At 35.8% G+C, this 16475-nt stretch overlaps 1 protein-coding gene across 6 annotated transcripts in view; it reads left to right on the forward strand.

Moving 5' to 3' along the window:
- ATP8A1 (ATPase phospholipid transporting 8A1) overlaps window positions 1-16475 on the forward strand; it is a 94151-nt gene that overhangs the window by 69409 nt on the left and 8267 nt on the right. For all 6 annotated transcript variants that reach the window (XM_025149963.3, XM_040699787.2, XM_040699786.2 and 3 more), the window contains 5 exons: window positions 2506-2567; window positions 6238-6294; window positions 6469-6576; window positions 14208-14296; window positions 14720-14812. In XM_025149963.3, the coding sequence (XP_025005731.1) occupies window positions 2506-2567; window positions 6238-6294; window positions 6469-6576; window positions 14208-14296; window positions 14720-14812 (409 nt within the window). The remainder of the gene's footprint in view (window positions 1-2505; window positions 2568-6237; window positions 6295-6468; window positions 6577-14207; window positions 14297-14719; window positions 14813-16475) is intronic.

The raw sequence follows: 16475 nt of genomic DNA on the forward strand, positions 1-16475 counted from the left end.
AGACTGTGTCACTTCTAGAACTGGAACAGATGCAGTCTATTTAAAATGTTTTATTTAAAATGTGTTTAAAAGTAGAAGCAATACTGTCTACATAAAACCATAAATATGTTTGAAGTAAACTTAAGTTATGAAGAAAATCACTATTTAATTGTTATCTCTATATAGTAATCTACTGTGTAGAATACTTGAAAGATCATAAATTACTAGAGTCCTTTGCATTATCTCTTCTGTTGGAAGACTCTATTGCATGTATTACAGTCTTTCCTGTTAGTTTGGGGGTATATAAACTCAGTAGCTTACATCTGTATCTGTAGGCTAGTGACAGATCAAAGCAGATCATCGTGGACAGCTCAGTCCTGTCACTGTTTTAGCTTAGCTGTCGTAAGTGCACCTGAGATGTAGAAGGAAACAGGATGGTTGGGAAGCTCACTATATTAATTGTCAAAGACTGAAAGCATTATTTCCAGTTTGTGGGAATATTTGTGTTTATGGCAGCTCTAATAGGCCTGGGATATTTTGCCTCCACACTGTAGAAAATTTTAACATAAGAATAGCTTGTGCCTTGTAATTGTTCTGTAAAATTAGTAGTCATCTCAGCTTTCTTGATAACAGCCAAGCAGTTTGCTCTAGCACAATTGGTAGAAATGTTTTCATGGGCATTTTGGAATCACAGAATCATAGAATAGCCTGGGTTGAAAAGGACCACAATGATCATCTAGTTTAAACCCCCCTGCCCTGGGCAGGGTCACCAAACACTAGACCAGGCTGCCCAGAACCACATCCGGGCCTTGAATGCCTCCAGGGATGGGGCATCCACAACCTCCTTGGGCAACCTGTTCCAGTGTGTCATCACCCTCTGTGTGAAAAACTTCCTCCTAATATCTAACCTAAAACTTTCCTGTCATAGTTTAAAACTATTCCCCCTTGTCCTATCACTATCCACCCGTGTAAACCAGTTGTTGGGACTGTAGGAATGCTCTGGTGGTTGACATAAGAGAGTGAGATGATCACAGCTGCTTGTGCCTGAGAAGGTTAAGGGAAGAACTTCTTGCAATATTCCATGCTGAGTAACTTCTGATGGATACTGGAAAGTAGGGAGCAGCCTGTTGTCTCTGAGAGGCCAGTGGATGCAAGTTCAGCGGCAGCTTATTGCCTTGAAAAAAGTTGTAGACAGCCCAGGAGGAAGGAGATCCTAAAGTTTATTTCATATGCTAGAACTGCAGCCTCAAATTCATACTAAAATCCAAATTCAAAGTTGTAGTCAATCTGTGTGAGAGACTGATGCATTATATAACACCGAGGAGAGGTCATGTGAACAGTAAGTCTGGGATAACTGGGTAAGACTACTGGGTTCCTGCATGAGTGTTCCAGTGCGGGTCTTTCCAGCTCACAGTAGAGGAGCTGGAGCTAACCTGTTAACAGCCATCAAGTCTGAAATAAAACACATTCTGTCATTCTCTCCCTTCCTAAAGAACAGCTAGGTGAGCAAGGGGAGCACAGATAAGACCAGGGGTTTGTGTACTTGGTGTGTAGTACAACAACAGCACCAGGTCCAGCTGGTGCCGATTTTCTGCATCAAGGGGAGAAGAATGCAGAGTAGAAGCAGCTAAGCATATAGAAAGGAGGAAGAGGAAATAATGTTGTTTTTTCCCAAGAGAGGTGCTTACAAGCATCAGAGAGATCCAGTAGAGAACAGAACTACTGTGAACAGGTCTCTGTCTCCACCTTTTCATAGGAAAGAGTGCAGGAGAATTCTGAAATGAAGCGAGTAATGGAGGAAGAATGAGAAATAGCGCAACTTTAAGAGTGCATAAAGGTGTTGAGTCTTAGCAGTCCAACATCTGGACTGCTAAGACAGCTATAGCTGTCTGCTTATTCCTGTGTTTTATTTCATTGCATTCTTTACTGCTAGGTATATATTGTTAAGCAACAGAGTGCAAATTTGAAAAGATATTTATTAGTATGTTGAAGATTATGGAAGTCAGTGAGAGCTCACAGCCTTCTCTTTGAGTGCTTTTTCATGTTTACTCTTTAGAGACAAGAAACATGTGGACAAATAAGGCTAGGTGGAACATTTCAAACTGCCTGCATTGCAGTAGCATCTACCATGAAATAGGTGAACGGAGAATACCTATGGATTTTTAAGAATTTTCAGGATTTGTTTCATAGAACCTAGACTCTGGACAGTATGCAAAACTAGAGTCTGCACTCTATCTATTATCATCTGGATATAAGAAGTAACAAGGACATAGATCTTGACAAAAAAAAATTCCTGAATGTTCATCAATATAGCAGTAAATGGCAGAAATCAAATTTGTACATACAAGTAAGCCTACCAAGTGTCACCTCTCTTGTATAAACTTCAAGACAAGCGCAGTTCTCAGCTTTGTTTTCAGGCTTCCGGAGCTCTTGTTGTTCCTTGTGGTGTGCTGTTCTATCCAGAGATAAATTGTAAATAGAGTATGGTACTACTGAGTATATTTAAGTGTTTGCTTCCTTCCACAGGCACTGTATTTGGTAATGGTAAAACTTCAGATTATCTGCTCTTGGGAAACACCGTTTATACTGTAAGTCTTGCTACGGCCTTCTGCTGCTCTATCAACTGTTTGTCTATACTGGCTCTATCTTTAATTCCTACAAAGATGTTTTTTAATATTATTTATAATTCTCTGTATTGAAGACTTGATATGAAATGGTACTTGGATGACTCTGAGAAACCTTAAAGTGTGTTTTGAATTTAACTCTGGTTTTTAAAACAAAGTAGTTTAATAAAGATGCAGAAGACTCATTTGTTCTTCACTGGAAACAGTCTATTTTTGAAGTAGTGGGAACTGTAATTCCCTAATTAACAATTACCATAATTTAAGGTAAGTTTCTGCAATGGGAGACATCATGAGTTATTGTGTATGGAACTGGTTTGTTGACTTGAGAAAGTATAAGTCTCTACTCTCTTTCTTAATTAGTAATAGGAACTTGAAATAAAGGCATAGCCACATGCAGTTAAGACTTGTTGCATCCGATTTTCAAGGCAGCCAAATTACCATAAGTAATTAAGATTACTGTTAGGCGTGGTCAAGTTTATGTTATTCTCATACTTACTAATCATTCTTGCTTTTTCTTTTAATCTTTATATCTTGTAAAATAAAATGATGAAGCTAAATACCTGTTCCTCACTTAACTGGATAGTGTTATCCAGCAGATACGGGTTTTCCAAGAACTCATAGAAGCAGGATTAGACCTGTTCCCTCTCCTCTGGCCTTCAAAGTTGAATGTGTCTACCAGAACCACCTGTCATTTGAAGTGAAGCAGGTTCTTCTCAGGGAAAGATGTTCTCTGCACCGCGTTCAGACCCTACTGTTTACTTATAATTTGCGGCCTGGCTCAGTTCAGCTGATGTTGTGAATTTTATAAAATGTATACATGACTTGTGTAACTTCACTTATCCTAGGACCTGAGCCAGGTTTTCTTACAGCCAGCATCCACTTCTTCTCTTAAAGCATCCTTAATAATGGCCATCATTCTATAGAGTTGGGTCTCTTACAGCGTCCTTTACAGTGGCCATCATTCAGTAGAGTGGGTTAGCACTGTACGCATTGTTAAACCCAATTATTCAACATACTGCTGTAATCACAGCTGAAGTTCTGTCCTGAAATGGTCTCAGAACTTCATCCTAGTAGTGGTTCTGCTCTATGTCTCTTTCTGAAGCCAAGCTTGACATCAGAAGAAAACAAGTTACATATGCTATACTGAGAGGTTAGTGGATTAGGGTTTACTTATGTTATTTGGACTGTCATCCATCAACTGATGGCAGTCTTGAAATCTTAGCACATCTGAGTATCATCTGTTATATCAGGTGGCTCACGAACATCAAGGCCTGCTTTTTTAGATTCACAGTAGCATCTTCCACGGCCTTGAGAAATTATTTCATTTCTGATACTTTCAGTATCATAATGTGGAGCTGTTCATTACTGTGTGTCAGGCTGCATTCATAAATGCTTATACAGTGCAATTCTGTCACTTTCTGCAACTCGTGTTCTACTTAGAGAGCTGAAACCTCACTGTCTTTAGAGTCGTAATTGATTGTTACTATCCTACAAAATGGTCAAGAATTCCAAATAAACTATTATTGCACCATTTTAAGTGCAGACAACCTACTCTTTCTTTTGCTTCCCTTCCCTTCACATGGAAAATCTTGGGAGGGGTGAGTGTTGCAATTACTGTATTCCTATGCTTGCACAGGAATTCAGGGAGGTCTTGAGTACTCTTGAAGATATGGAAGACTTTCAGTTTGGGGGTGTGGAACAATGTAATGTGAAGAGGGAATTTATTCACACAGTCATTATCTCCTTTGACAGCAGTCTTCACTGTTTTTGTTTTGTGTGTATGGTCTATGCAATGAGACTTCTTAAACTGATCCTAAAAGATAATTTCTTCTGACAGGTTCAAAAAAAAACAAGCACATGTAACAGTGAGAAGTTTTTTTGTCCATAATTCATTTTTTCATGCATCCAAATACAGTACCATGAATAGACTAAGTAATATATAAGTAATATAATGCTCATCGTGGTCCTTAATTTTCTTCTAATGAGATTTCACACCATTTTTATCCTTATTAATGCAGCAGTAGTTGAAATAAGATACTCTAGATTAAAAGCATAAACCTGTAGGTAGGGCAAAGTGGGATTTTGTATCCTTCTGTGCTTCAGACACAGTGCAAGACCTGTCAAATATATTTAACCTAGTGATTTTCAGCTGCTGATAAAAAGAAATTACTTCTGAGTTCTTGAGGCTCCTTGAAGTTCAGCTACTGACGAAGTTCCCACTTAAATGATTGCTGCCAACATGGCCAATAAACCAGAGTTTAAATCATACATGTCTGAAACTAAAGTGTAGCTGTTACAGTTTGGTCTTTGTGGCTCAGTTTTTCGGCCTCATGTATTTTGGATTGTAGATAAAGCAAAATTTGTAATACCTGTTCACATGCGTGCTAAAATTATATCCAGTATTTCTTTAGTGAATAGAAAACTTGTCTCTGTAAATTTCAAAGGAAAGAGACAAACAGTTTTATTGACTATTCATTGCTGTTGGACTGTGGATTTTCAACTACTGCTCATCTCTAAATGAAAATGGAATATGTCATACAGGAGAATAACAAGATGTGTTCAGGGATTGCTCCATAAAAAAAAGACTCAAAATAAGAAAAGATGAAATACGAGAAGGAAGATTCCATAAAACCGATTCCATGTGTTATTTTGTACACAGAACGTAGGTTTTGGACTGTCAGCATTGGCTCTGGCTTTTCTGAGTTTGTTGAAGGTGACCCTTGAGCTGAAGTACTGCTGAACTGAACAAAATTTAAAATTTAGACTAATGTAAACTTAAGCAATTGCAGGTTTTTAGCCAAGCACATCTGTATCTTCAGAATCTCTCTTCATGTAGAAAGTTGTAGTCATCCTCTCAATAACTAAAGACCATCTATGATCTCTTACTGACTGGCGAACTGCAGTTGGAATACTTTTCACACACCTTTCTGTTAACCAAAATAACATAGAAAGAAAAGCTAGCAACTTGGTTAAAGGCAAAGTTCCAGCATTCTGGGAGGCAAGGGAAATGTTTAAGATTCCTAATATAAAACAAGAGTATTCCAAATAGAACAAATGAAGATTATTATTTGAAGTTAATAATCCTCAGTACTTCATTACTTGCTCATTAATTGCATTTACTTTTGAAGCTTGCTTTGAAATTTTACTTGGTAATTTCAAATGGGCACTTAAACTTCAGGTCTAAACTCACACACTTACAGAAAAAGAGGTAAAGTACAGCTAGCAACAGTCTAAAATAATTTTATTTTAGAGCTGCTGAGAATTCTGCATTTTTTGTACACATTCTTTTAAATCAGAAGGGCCATTCCCTAGCTTCTGCAGCTCTATAGAAATTATTGTATTTTGTTATACTAATTTCTATTGGTACATTGGAACCTGTTACATTGACCTGTGTGTGCACTGACACACAGACAGTACTTGGTTGAGTATTATTAAACAAATCTCATTTAAATTGAAGAGATTGATTAACCTTTCTCTTACTTGTGCATGTAAACATAGTGTAAATTACAGAAATAGTTAAACCACGTATTTTATGTTCTCCTGAAAGATTAACCAAATAAATTAATTCTGTATGTGTTCAGTAAGATTCTCATCTTAAATAAGAATCCCTCTCTCTCTCTTTCTCTCTTTAAAGTTTGTGGTTCTAACTGTGTGTTTGAAGGCTGGATTAGAGACCTCATATTGGACTTTGGTAAGCAAATGTCTTTATAAGCTTGCTTTAAGAAACTCTAACAGTTAATACTAGGCATGGGAATGTTTGTATATCAGGTATATCAGAAATGCATCATAAACAGTAAGTAGCAAAGGTCTTTTTTATGTCATAGTGCATCTACGATGACTGTTTTGTTTTTCTTTGTTTTAACAGTTCAGCCATATAGCTATCTGGGGCAGCATAGCACTCTGGGTAGTGTTTTTTGGAATCTACTCTTCTTTGTGGCCAGTCATCCCTATGGCACCCGATATGTCAGGAGAGGTAAGGTATATTTCATCTCCACATGTGCGCGAAGAATGCTGTTACACATTTTAGTTCAGGCCTAATCTGTATTGGATCCTTCTCTTAGCTGGAGGTGCATAAGGTGTTTGCATCTTATTATGCCTTCAATTATGAAGTCATGTTTATTGAAAACAGAATGAAATTTTACTCTTCTGAAAAAAAAGCTCAGCTAACATTCTGTGATTATATGGTCTAGCAAGGAAGAGTTGACAAATAAGCTGCATCACAGATATGTAACAACTTTTACTTTTCTGTCTTTTGGTCTTAACCAAATTCAGAACTCAGTATTACAGCACTGACTTGGCTGGAGATTTTTTATACTTAAATAGCACATGTTGTACGTTGCTTGAAGCTGTCTTTGAAACTCTAGTATACCTCAGAAATGGGAGTTGCCACAACGTTGCATGAGCAGCTGATCATCATGCACACGTTTACTTTTCAATTAGTGTTGTGCTTGGGATGTATTATTGCACCGTTTCTTTAATCTTATGAGTGTAAATATTGGTTTCTCTTTTATTATTATCCTACTTGTGTGAACCTATTGTGACCATTGCAAGTAGTACTAAATCCACAAAAGATACACAATTGCTGCTTGTCCTGATATAATGAAATTTCAGTCCCAAATTTGCAAAACCATTCATTTCTAAAAACATCTGAAGCTTAGTATTTATTCTACAGACACTAATATCTGTTTCTGAGCATGGCTGTTGGGAATAAGACAATGTCTATTTCAGAAAGTTTATTTCAGAAAGATACTCCTCTGATTGTTCTCAAAGCACATCAACAAGGTCAAGCCACACACAAATAGGAGAATAGGTGCTTTTAACTTTGCTTCTGTCATGTAATTTAGCAATTTAAAAACACCTGCACATTGGGGGAAATGTAGTGAATATCCCTCCCTTGCTTGGAGTTAAATCAGATCCACGAATCTCTCCTCCTACATAAACTGTTATGGGAAAACTAGTTTGTAGTCATTTATGTAAGTACTAAATTACAATGGAAAACACAAGGAGTTGACTTAAGTACTTCTTAAGTACTTGGGCACAAAGAAAGAGGATGAAAATTGTATAATTTACTGCTGTTTTTCCTCTCTATTATAAGCTCTAATATTCCTATATATAGGTAGATTTTATGTTAACTTGTTGCCTCCATTACTCAAAAAAATTATGTACATTATTCTAAATTAGAGTAATTAAAGCTATTGTACCTAAGCATTTTTCTTCATATACACTATATTTTTAGAATATCAGAATATATCTGGAATTTGTCATATGTGATTTTGATTTGGTTGGTTTTTTTGTTTTGTTTTGTTTTTTTACACTTTCTTGTTGTTCAAGACAGAAGAACGGCTATAGCAATAAGAACAGTGTGGGCAGCAGGATGTGTTGCACTTGGTGTGGCATAAAGGTGGCTACTTCGCAGTTGAAATAGCTGAATATTTTACTTAATGCATGTTCAGTCTCTGAAGCTGTAAACAAAAGATGTCACTGAAAGGAATGTATTTCCTACAAACTTTGCAAAATTGTTTCTCATAAAGTGAGGTTTCTGCCAATGAAAAGTAGGTACTCTGACATTTTGGATTTCATGTGATAACAAAGTAATATGACTTACTAAGTTAAATAAATGAATTTGTGTAAAAATGTATCTGTGATTGAAATGTATCTAGTTATTTTGCTGGTAGGAATTTGTGAGTTTGCTTATGTATATATAGTTGCATTAGATGCACACAGTTGTTGGAGAGATTGCTTTTTGCTTCTGTTTTTTTTTTTTTTTTTCCTAAGAATATAGCTAAAGGCTTGTAACATTGGAATGGTCTCTCTTAAACTTCTTATAGATCGTAAGTGCTCATTTTAAAAACTCATCTAGCTTTTTGAGCTATATTCCTTATAGACAAAGACAGTCCTGTTGACAAATACAGTGCCTCAGGTGGGAGCAGGGCTTTTGTATGCTACCCTGGAAGCCTCTAGGGCAGATTTTCTGGGTTTTCCTGAAGAAAGTCCAGGCCTCTCATAAGTATTCAAACTAGAAGATTCAGAGCTGTGAAACATACTGTGGTTTGGTAGAAAGAAATTCACATGGACAGCTCTACTTTTCTATGCAAATGCTGCTTATCTGATTCCTTCAAATATACGAGTCACATTTGAAGACTTGCACTATCCAGGTACATTTGGCAGAACTTAAAGAAACAAGCTGACCTATGTTTCAGCAGCTTTTTGTCTGTCTTGCTTCAGCCTGCTCAGACAAAACATGCTGAAGGGAATGTCTGATTTTTTTGTTCTTGTTGTTGTTGCTCTTTTGTTTTTTTTGGCTTTTGTTTTTTTATAAGCAGGTTTTGTGCAAATCATAGGATTAGATTTGGGAACTTCTTATTTTTTTCCAGTATTAATTCAGTGGCCAAAACTGCTGACAGCAACCTGTGTCCAAATTCATTCTTTAATTTCACAGTGCTGTGACTTTACCTGGCCTGAAACTGGAAGGCCATTTCATTTGGAAAAAGGTGCCACTGCAGACTACAAAAAGAACATTTTCATTGTAGATCTGACTAAGCCAACTGTGTGAATCTCTTCTACACTGATCAAGTTTTCTTTCACATATAACATTTGCAAAGAGAATAAGCGGAGTATACTCTTAATATGTTTTCAAGCACACCTACGGTATTTTCTCATTTTAAAGCCACATGTAGTTTGCATAAGTAACTAAAAGTAAATTACAAATCTCTTCTTATTCAATATTTACTTTGTATAAACTCTTCCATATGCAGAAAACTGTTCTGTGATGCTGAACAAAACACATTTCCAATCTGTCATCAAGTGGATTAGCAGGAGAAACTTTGTTTTTCTGTTTTGCCATACTGTGCAGAATAGCACCTCAAAGAAAGAAATGATGCTGCAATTAAGTTGCTCTGTATTTTTCTCTGTGTAATCTTCTTGCAATAACTATGCATTAACTAATGAAGTTTTTGTAACTTACATCACCTAATCAGTGTAACTATTCGAACGTGTGTCAGTAGAATCTAATGCTCATAGAACCTTTCCATTAAAGTGATAAAAGTGCTAAATTTCTATGCTAGCATAAATTATTTTTCTGAAACAAATATGAGTGTAATTCAAATTGAAAGGATATAACTGGGAGGGAAGCATAAACAACTTAATGTCTATTTTACACTCATGCACATCCGGACTCTCTTGATACCGCTTTATGCTCTGAGTTGTTAGGGAGGTGTTGGTTTTTTATACACCCATCTGATTAATGAAGTAGCTAAAAATTGTAAAATTTACTGAAATGAGAAGTATGATTTTAAGATTAAAAGCAAAAGGTCAGTATCTGCAGAACCGTTTAATTTGTTTTTATACTCTAACTGTGCACTGTGAAGTTCTCCAGAGCCCCAAAACAGTAATCATTGATCTGTGTCTGTCTTCCTCCCTATACCTATATGACCCTCTTGTTTAGGGAACTAAAATTTGCTTTGCATACGTATTTTTATGGAGAACAACATTGCTTCATAAAAGAGTTTGATGGTTTATTGAGAATTTTTTTAAAGTGAATCAATATTTCCATTTTAATATTCTCACACAGTCCTGATACTTAACACATTTTATCTTATTAAGTTCTTTAAATGAGAAGTTTGCTTTTAATTTTTCACTGTTGGAATCCAAAAGCAAGGAATTTTCATAAGCAGTTTTTCTTTTACGATTTATCAATAATGTCTCCATTTAATTCCCATTAGTTGATCTCTGTTTTGAGTCTTAATACCATACAATTTAGTTGTACTTAGTCTCTAGTACTAGATATTTTAAAGCCAGCTATTGCTGTTCCTATATTTATTTTGTGTTTTGCCATTGTGGACTTCTTTGGTGACTGTTTGTTGTTGATGCTCTTCTTTTTTTTTTCCTAGAGGTTACATAACTTTTGAAATAATGTAGATTTTCATAAAACGCAAGGAGGGAATTAAGTATCTATAAATGTAGTTGAGAAAGGAAGAATGAAGAAACACTCCTAAGCCAGTCATGCAAATATGTAGTGAGGTTCATCCTTGCATTTCATCCTTTTCTGGACTCAAGTGACTTAGTGTGGTCAGAGATAAATGCTAATCTGATGATTCACAAACCTGTGTTGCTCTATTGACTTCATTAAAATGGGTTTATATTCTGTCATTACAGAAATGCTGCTTGAAGCTTTAGTGAGCTGTATTTATTACTTAAAATGTTATTTATTATTTGTGTTGATATAACTGGAACCATATTTCATCCCTTTTCTCCTTTGTACCTATCTGCCATGGCCCTGCAATGGCCTAGTAGTGTTCTTAGCTGAAGAAAATCAGAGAAACAAGGGGGAAAAGTGATAGTGGGCATTGTAGTCACTTTTCTTGTCTCATAGGGGAAATCATTAAAGTAAGAACTTCTGAATTCTGCCTGCAAATATCCCATTATCTGCTTGTTAATTGCCTACTACTTTGTTTTTACTTCGAATGTACTTTCAAAAAATGGGGGGACTGCCTTTTTAATTCACCTAATAAGCAAAGTTCCTACTTAATAGGACCTATGGGATTTTTATTTTTATTTTTTTTAACTGCGAAGAGCAAAGAAGCACTGCAGGCATGACTACAGCTCCTTGTGGAGACTTTGCTGCACTGGGAATTAATTGCGGATCTGTTTTAGTATTGCAGTGCTAAGTACTTTGACATGTATGAAAAGAAATGTAACTAAAACTAATGACGTTGTCTCTGAAGGCAGCGGAGAAGAAAAACTTGTTGATTTGAACTGCTTCAACCAACTGTTGTTGGTGTTGAAGAGATGTTATTTGAATAGTTCCATGGTTTATGGGGAGAGGATATGGAGGATATGTATGTCGATGGCAGATGAAACAAACTAAAGGAAGGATCTTCTTTTCATCTTTCTCTTTTTGCTTTTAGAAGGCTATTGGTTTTTTTTAAATCTCTAAAAGCTGTTTCAGAAGAACATTTCCTAGTGAAGAAGAGGGAAATATTTTTGTTCATTTTGGCATGTAATTTCCCAATAGTACACATCCTTTAAAACATTTTGCCTCCAGGATTTCTAATCCAGGAATGATTTTCAGTCCATCTTTTTCTTCAAAAGTATCAGTCTGTGTATAGCATTTAGTAAGCAATGTTAATTCATTTTAGAAAGTCCTGTTATTGAGCATGAGCTGTGCAGACGACATATTATTTATCTTCCCCACAGGATTTGTTAGTTCTACAATAAACTAGGCTTCCCAGCTCTCATTTTGGATTACTTCTGAATTCCCCTGGGAGCCACTTTTGTGGCAGATTCCATTTGGTTTCACAAGGCCTAAAGGGGGAAAACTTGGCATAGACCACAAATCTCTCACATTAGGAACAATTTGTAAACCACGAACAGAGGCAGCCAGAGTCCGGCCCCAGAACAGGCTGCTCCTGTTAGTGCCATTGTCTGGAAAGGATTGGTTTGCCATTTCCCAGATGACCTGCCTATGTGTAGAGAGATGTGAAAAGTTAGAGACAAAAATGTTTTCTACAGAGTGAGGGGGGAGCTTTCTTGTACAGAAAGGAAGGAAATACCTCTGTGGGATTTTATTTTTCCCCTCTTCATCCAAAAAATACAAAGAGGCCCTCTGTCTTTAACGCGAATGTCGGCTTTAAATCTTTTAGGTTTGGATTAACTCTGTAAAAAGAAAAAAAATCTGACAGGCTTTCAAATATGACGCAGAAAAACTTTTTTTTTTTCCTCAATTCATGTTGTTCATTTGTAAAGCCAAAGGCTGGATGGACTGAATAGTAGGCGCCAGTTGTTCCTTCATTCATAGTTAGCATTACAATGGTCAGAATTAACATCCTAAGACCTACATTATCACTTTTGCTGTTTCACCAGCGAACATTTAATACAGGGTGGCTAATGCAAGGACAGCTCTTAGTCGTGTCCCATAAATTAAAAAATGTTATTAATAATGGGATGTAACAGTTGTAATTACTTCAAGTTGTGATGTTTTCTGCTTTTTGTTTTTGTTTAAGAAACTGTTATTCTGTCAAAGTTATATTTAATTATAAAATATCTTGTAAAATGTAGTTACGATAGACATTCCTATTAGCTGTTTTCTTAGGAAATTAATATTTAATCATCTATGTCAAAAGTCGTGTTTTGCTTATAAATGGACTGCACAAATACATTTTTCTTAACATCCTGATAGAAAAGAAAATCTTTTTTTTTTTCTTCCCGCTGAAGCTGTGAATTGGTTTGGGCTTCTTGAAATGTATACCTTTGCCAACAACCACTGGCAAAAATAATTACTAAAATCTCGGGGCAGTATCTATGTCCTTTCAACATAGCTGTCAAAAGTTTACCAGGTCTTCAGTTCAGATACAGTCTAATGCTTTTCAGAGAATTGGTCGAAATTTGGGTACAAAAATGAGGTGAATAGGAGCAAAAAATGAGATTTTTTTTTTCTCAAAAATAATTCATTTTAGGCTTTACACACATAACATACCAAGTATAACTCTAAAATATTCAGGGATATGCATTCAGAAGTTGGGCTTCAGCTTCGGCAAGCTACTTACATTGTTCTGCTTATTGATACTAGTAGAGTTTTCACTTTTTTATTTTAGGCACTAAAGTTTAGCTTTTCAAAGGAATTAGTCTCCAAATAATGATACAAGGATTTCAAAGAGTATCCTTGTGTAGCAATGTTATTTCCAACCTCTGTGCAATCTAATTTCATTTCAGAGGTATCTTAATACTGTCTGCAAAATAATCTTCCAGTTTTAGGCTTTCTTAATTCTTTGCATCCATAATATTATTAACGTAAATACTTGAGCATGTACTTACAAGGGTAGAATAAAGATCTTCTTGTGAAGTCCATATGTTTTGGTAGTTGTTTTGTATTTAGTTTTAGTATGTTAATAAACAAGTTACAAAAAGAAGAGGAGGAAGGTATATAAGAATGAAAACACAGCAGAGAGCGTTAACATATTTTACAGTATTCCACTTAGTATTAGCATGTTCATTTAAGGCTATGTTACATACTTACATAATTATGTAATTAGTTGTTAGTTCTCATCTTTAAACAGTTTGTGCACAGGAGTCTGTAGCAGTGTGGGAGTAGTGGTAAAGGGAGTTCTATTGGAGACAGCTCAACTTCGATCTGAGTTACAGTACAAAATGACTGTAGCAGCATCCAGTATTCAAGGGTCAGTAATCGTTATAGCTGCTAGGGTTGATTGCAAATGAGAGATGTATCCACAAAGTTTGGGAGATGGGCTTGGGGGGGGGGAGGTGGTCACTAAATTTGATTTTAGTGGAAATAGCTACCATCAGCATAGTAATATAGAGAGGGGATGTGGAGGGGTAGATTCCCCTTCTCTAAAAGAGCTAAGCAGCATGATCTTTTTACCAGCATCCTAACATGAATTAGTGCTTATTGTCTACTGCACTTCTATAGCAGATCAAGAGATTTTAGAAAGATGTTAAAGTTGTATTTTACATTAGACGTTCTAGAATGGTTCATTTAAACTTGATTTTCATTGTCTCAACCAAGTCATTGATGTTTCTAAGTTGTTTTTGTTTCTTTTTTCTAGTTCTCTTCATAACATGATCGTGTCTTGTGCTTTCTTCTTCCAGGCAGCTATGATGTTCAGCTCTGGAGTGTTTTGGATGGGACTTTTATGTATTCCCATGACAGCTTTGCTTTTTGATGTAGTGTACAAAGTGTGAGTATGAAAATACTGATGTTTATGGGAAAAGTACTGAATTTTAAGCGTGTTCTTAATTACAACAATAGCATGTTCTAATTACAACAGTAGGAAAAGCAAATAGAGATCAGCTCTGTTGATTTTATAAAATTATTTTTCAGCTTGTTTTTGACAAACCTGGTGTCTTGTTCAGTCTCAGACACCTGGTTATAAATGTTGTTAGTATTTTAAATGCTTCAATAATCGTAATGCCTGTTTTTTGTTTTTAATTTGCAAGAACAAATGATGAAATATATTATTCAGACATGCTTTACCATATTTATTCATTTAAAGCTAAATTTTAAGTTACCTGGGCAAATGGATTTGTATATTGAATGTGCATATGTAAGTGTTAAAATAATCAAAAATTGTAAATCTGATAGTATTTTGTATTACTTACAGAGTAAAAAGAGCTACTTTTAAGACACTGGTAGATGAAGTTCAGGAGTTGGAAGCAAAGTCTGAGGATCCTGGGGCAGTTGTACATGGCAAGAGGTACTGTAAAAATCTACGTATCAATGTCTTCTGTGTGATAATAAAATTAATAATGATGCTTCAGCCTCATACGTGTATCAAAGGCAAAATATTACTTTCCGAAACCATGAAACAAATTAGAGTGAGAAGCATTCTGTGTAGGTGTCTGTAGAAAGATTTTGGATCTACTCAGCCTGCATGTATTTCCATGAGTTTAGATTATAAAATTTTAATTCTGTCACTTTGTTAACAATCAAAGCGAAGGGAGTTTAAACCTGCATTGTTCAGTAGTATAGTTACAAATTGGGCTTAAGCATGTAAAAAATAAAAATAAATAAAAGTGTTCTTGGTAACTTAGAATAAAACAGCAAAATCTGTCAGGGAACTGTTGAAATTAAATAGAGCAAACTGGCACTGTATCTAATGCTAGTCAAGAGCAAACAAATTTGACCAGATTTTGTGAGGTAAGAAATAACTTGAACTTGACACTCCACAGTTCTCTTATTACATCCTCCTTTATGTGTAAGGCAGGTAATTTGAAAAGGGAGGAAATAAAATTGAGAAATTGAACAATTTCCATATGTAAACTTAGTGTGTGCTTAGTGAAATACTTGCATCTTTTTAACTCATGCATAACTTGTAACCAGCAATTGCTGAAGATGACAAAGTACGCTCCTCCCACTACCCACTTCCATTCCATTAGTGCCATTGACTGAACAGGGAACTTTCTTCCCTTGCCTTCATTTTCATGACTTCTGTAAAGTTTTAAAAAGCCAAAGCTGTTGATATTTGATTTTCCTCTTCTTTTTCAATTTTGGACTGCTGTTTTCTTTGATATCTTTGTGGTAAAGGGCTAAACTAAGAAGGCTTTATAGGAAGAAAGATATGCATGTATGGAGACGTTTCTTTTATCATAGTTCCAATTTCAGGAAGCACCTTCTGTTCATAAAGAAATTAGTTTTCATGTCTGTTTTAATCATATAGTATTCCTCCTCCAATTCCATGGGAATCAACTTACTAGAATTTACCCAGTTGAGACTAAATGACATTGGATACCAAGATGACGACCACCATTTCTAATAGGTGGACTATCTAAGCTGATTGCTTTGAATGCATCTTTCCAGCTGCAAATCTTTCTCTAGGCAGCATCAGGGCAGGATCTTCCTCCAAGTTAACTCATGTATCAATGTGTTGACCTGTGTGCCAGGAGCAGTATATGCTGTATGCTATTTCGCAAGGAGTGGTAGAATAAATTACAGAAAGGAAAACAGGTGTTAGTACTGGGAAGTGCTGAAAGGGGGACATTTTGTAGCTGCAGAAGAAAGTAAGGTAATGTATCTGTTCAGTGTTCTGTACTTTCTTTACCAAGATTGCTCACATATTCCCACATTCAGCTATTTCGGTATGCTCAGTAGGCACTGTGCTCTTCCTTCAACCTCCAGGATTTCTCCCACATCCATTCTTATTTAGATTAGAGGAACTTTGTGTTTTGTGGTTTTACAGTCATCTCTTTATGTCACAATTAAGTAAATAGGAAGGCTTCAATAAGATTGTTCAGTTACCTGTCAGAATATCTTTCTTTATTCTCCTCAAAGTCATTTTTGGGCCTGTACTCTTTGAAGTGTATAAAAGCATCTGCCTCACATACAAATCAGTGGATGTTAGACATCTTAGTGTCTTTTAA

This window comes from Gallus gallus, chromosome 4, assembly GCF_016699485.2.
Source record: "Gallus gallus isolate bGalGal1 chromosome 4, bGalGal1.mat.broiler.GRCg7b, whole genome shotgun sequence".
NCBI lineage: Eukaryota > Metazoa > Chordata > Aves > Galliformes > Phasianidae > Gallus > Gallus gallus.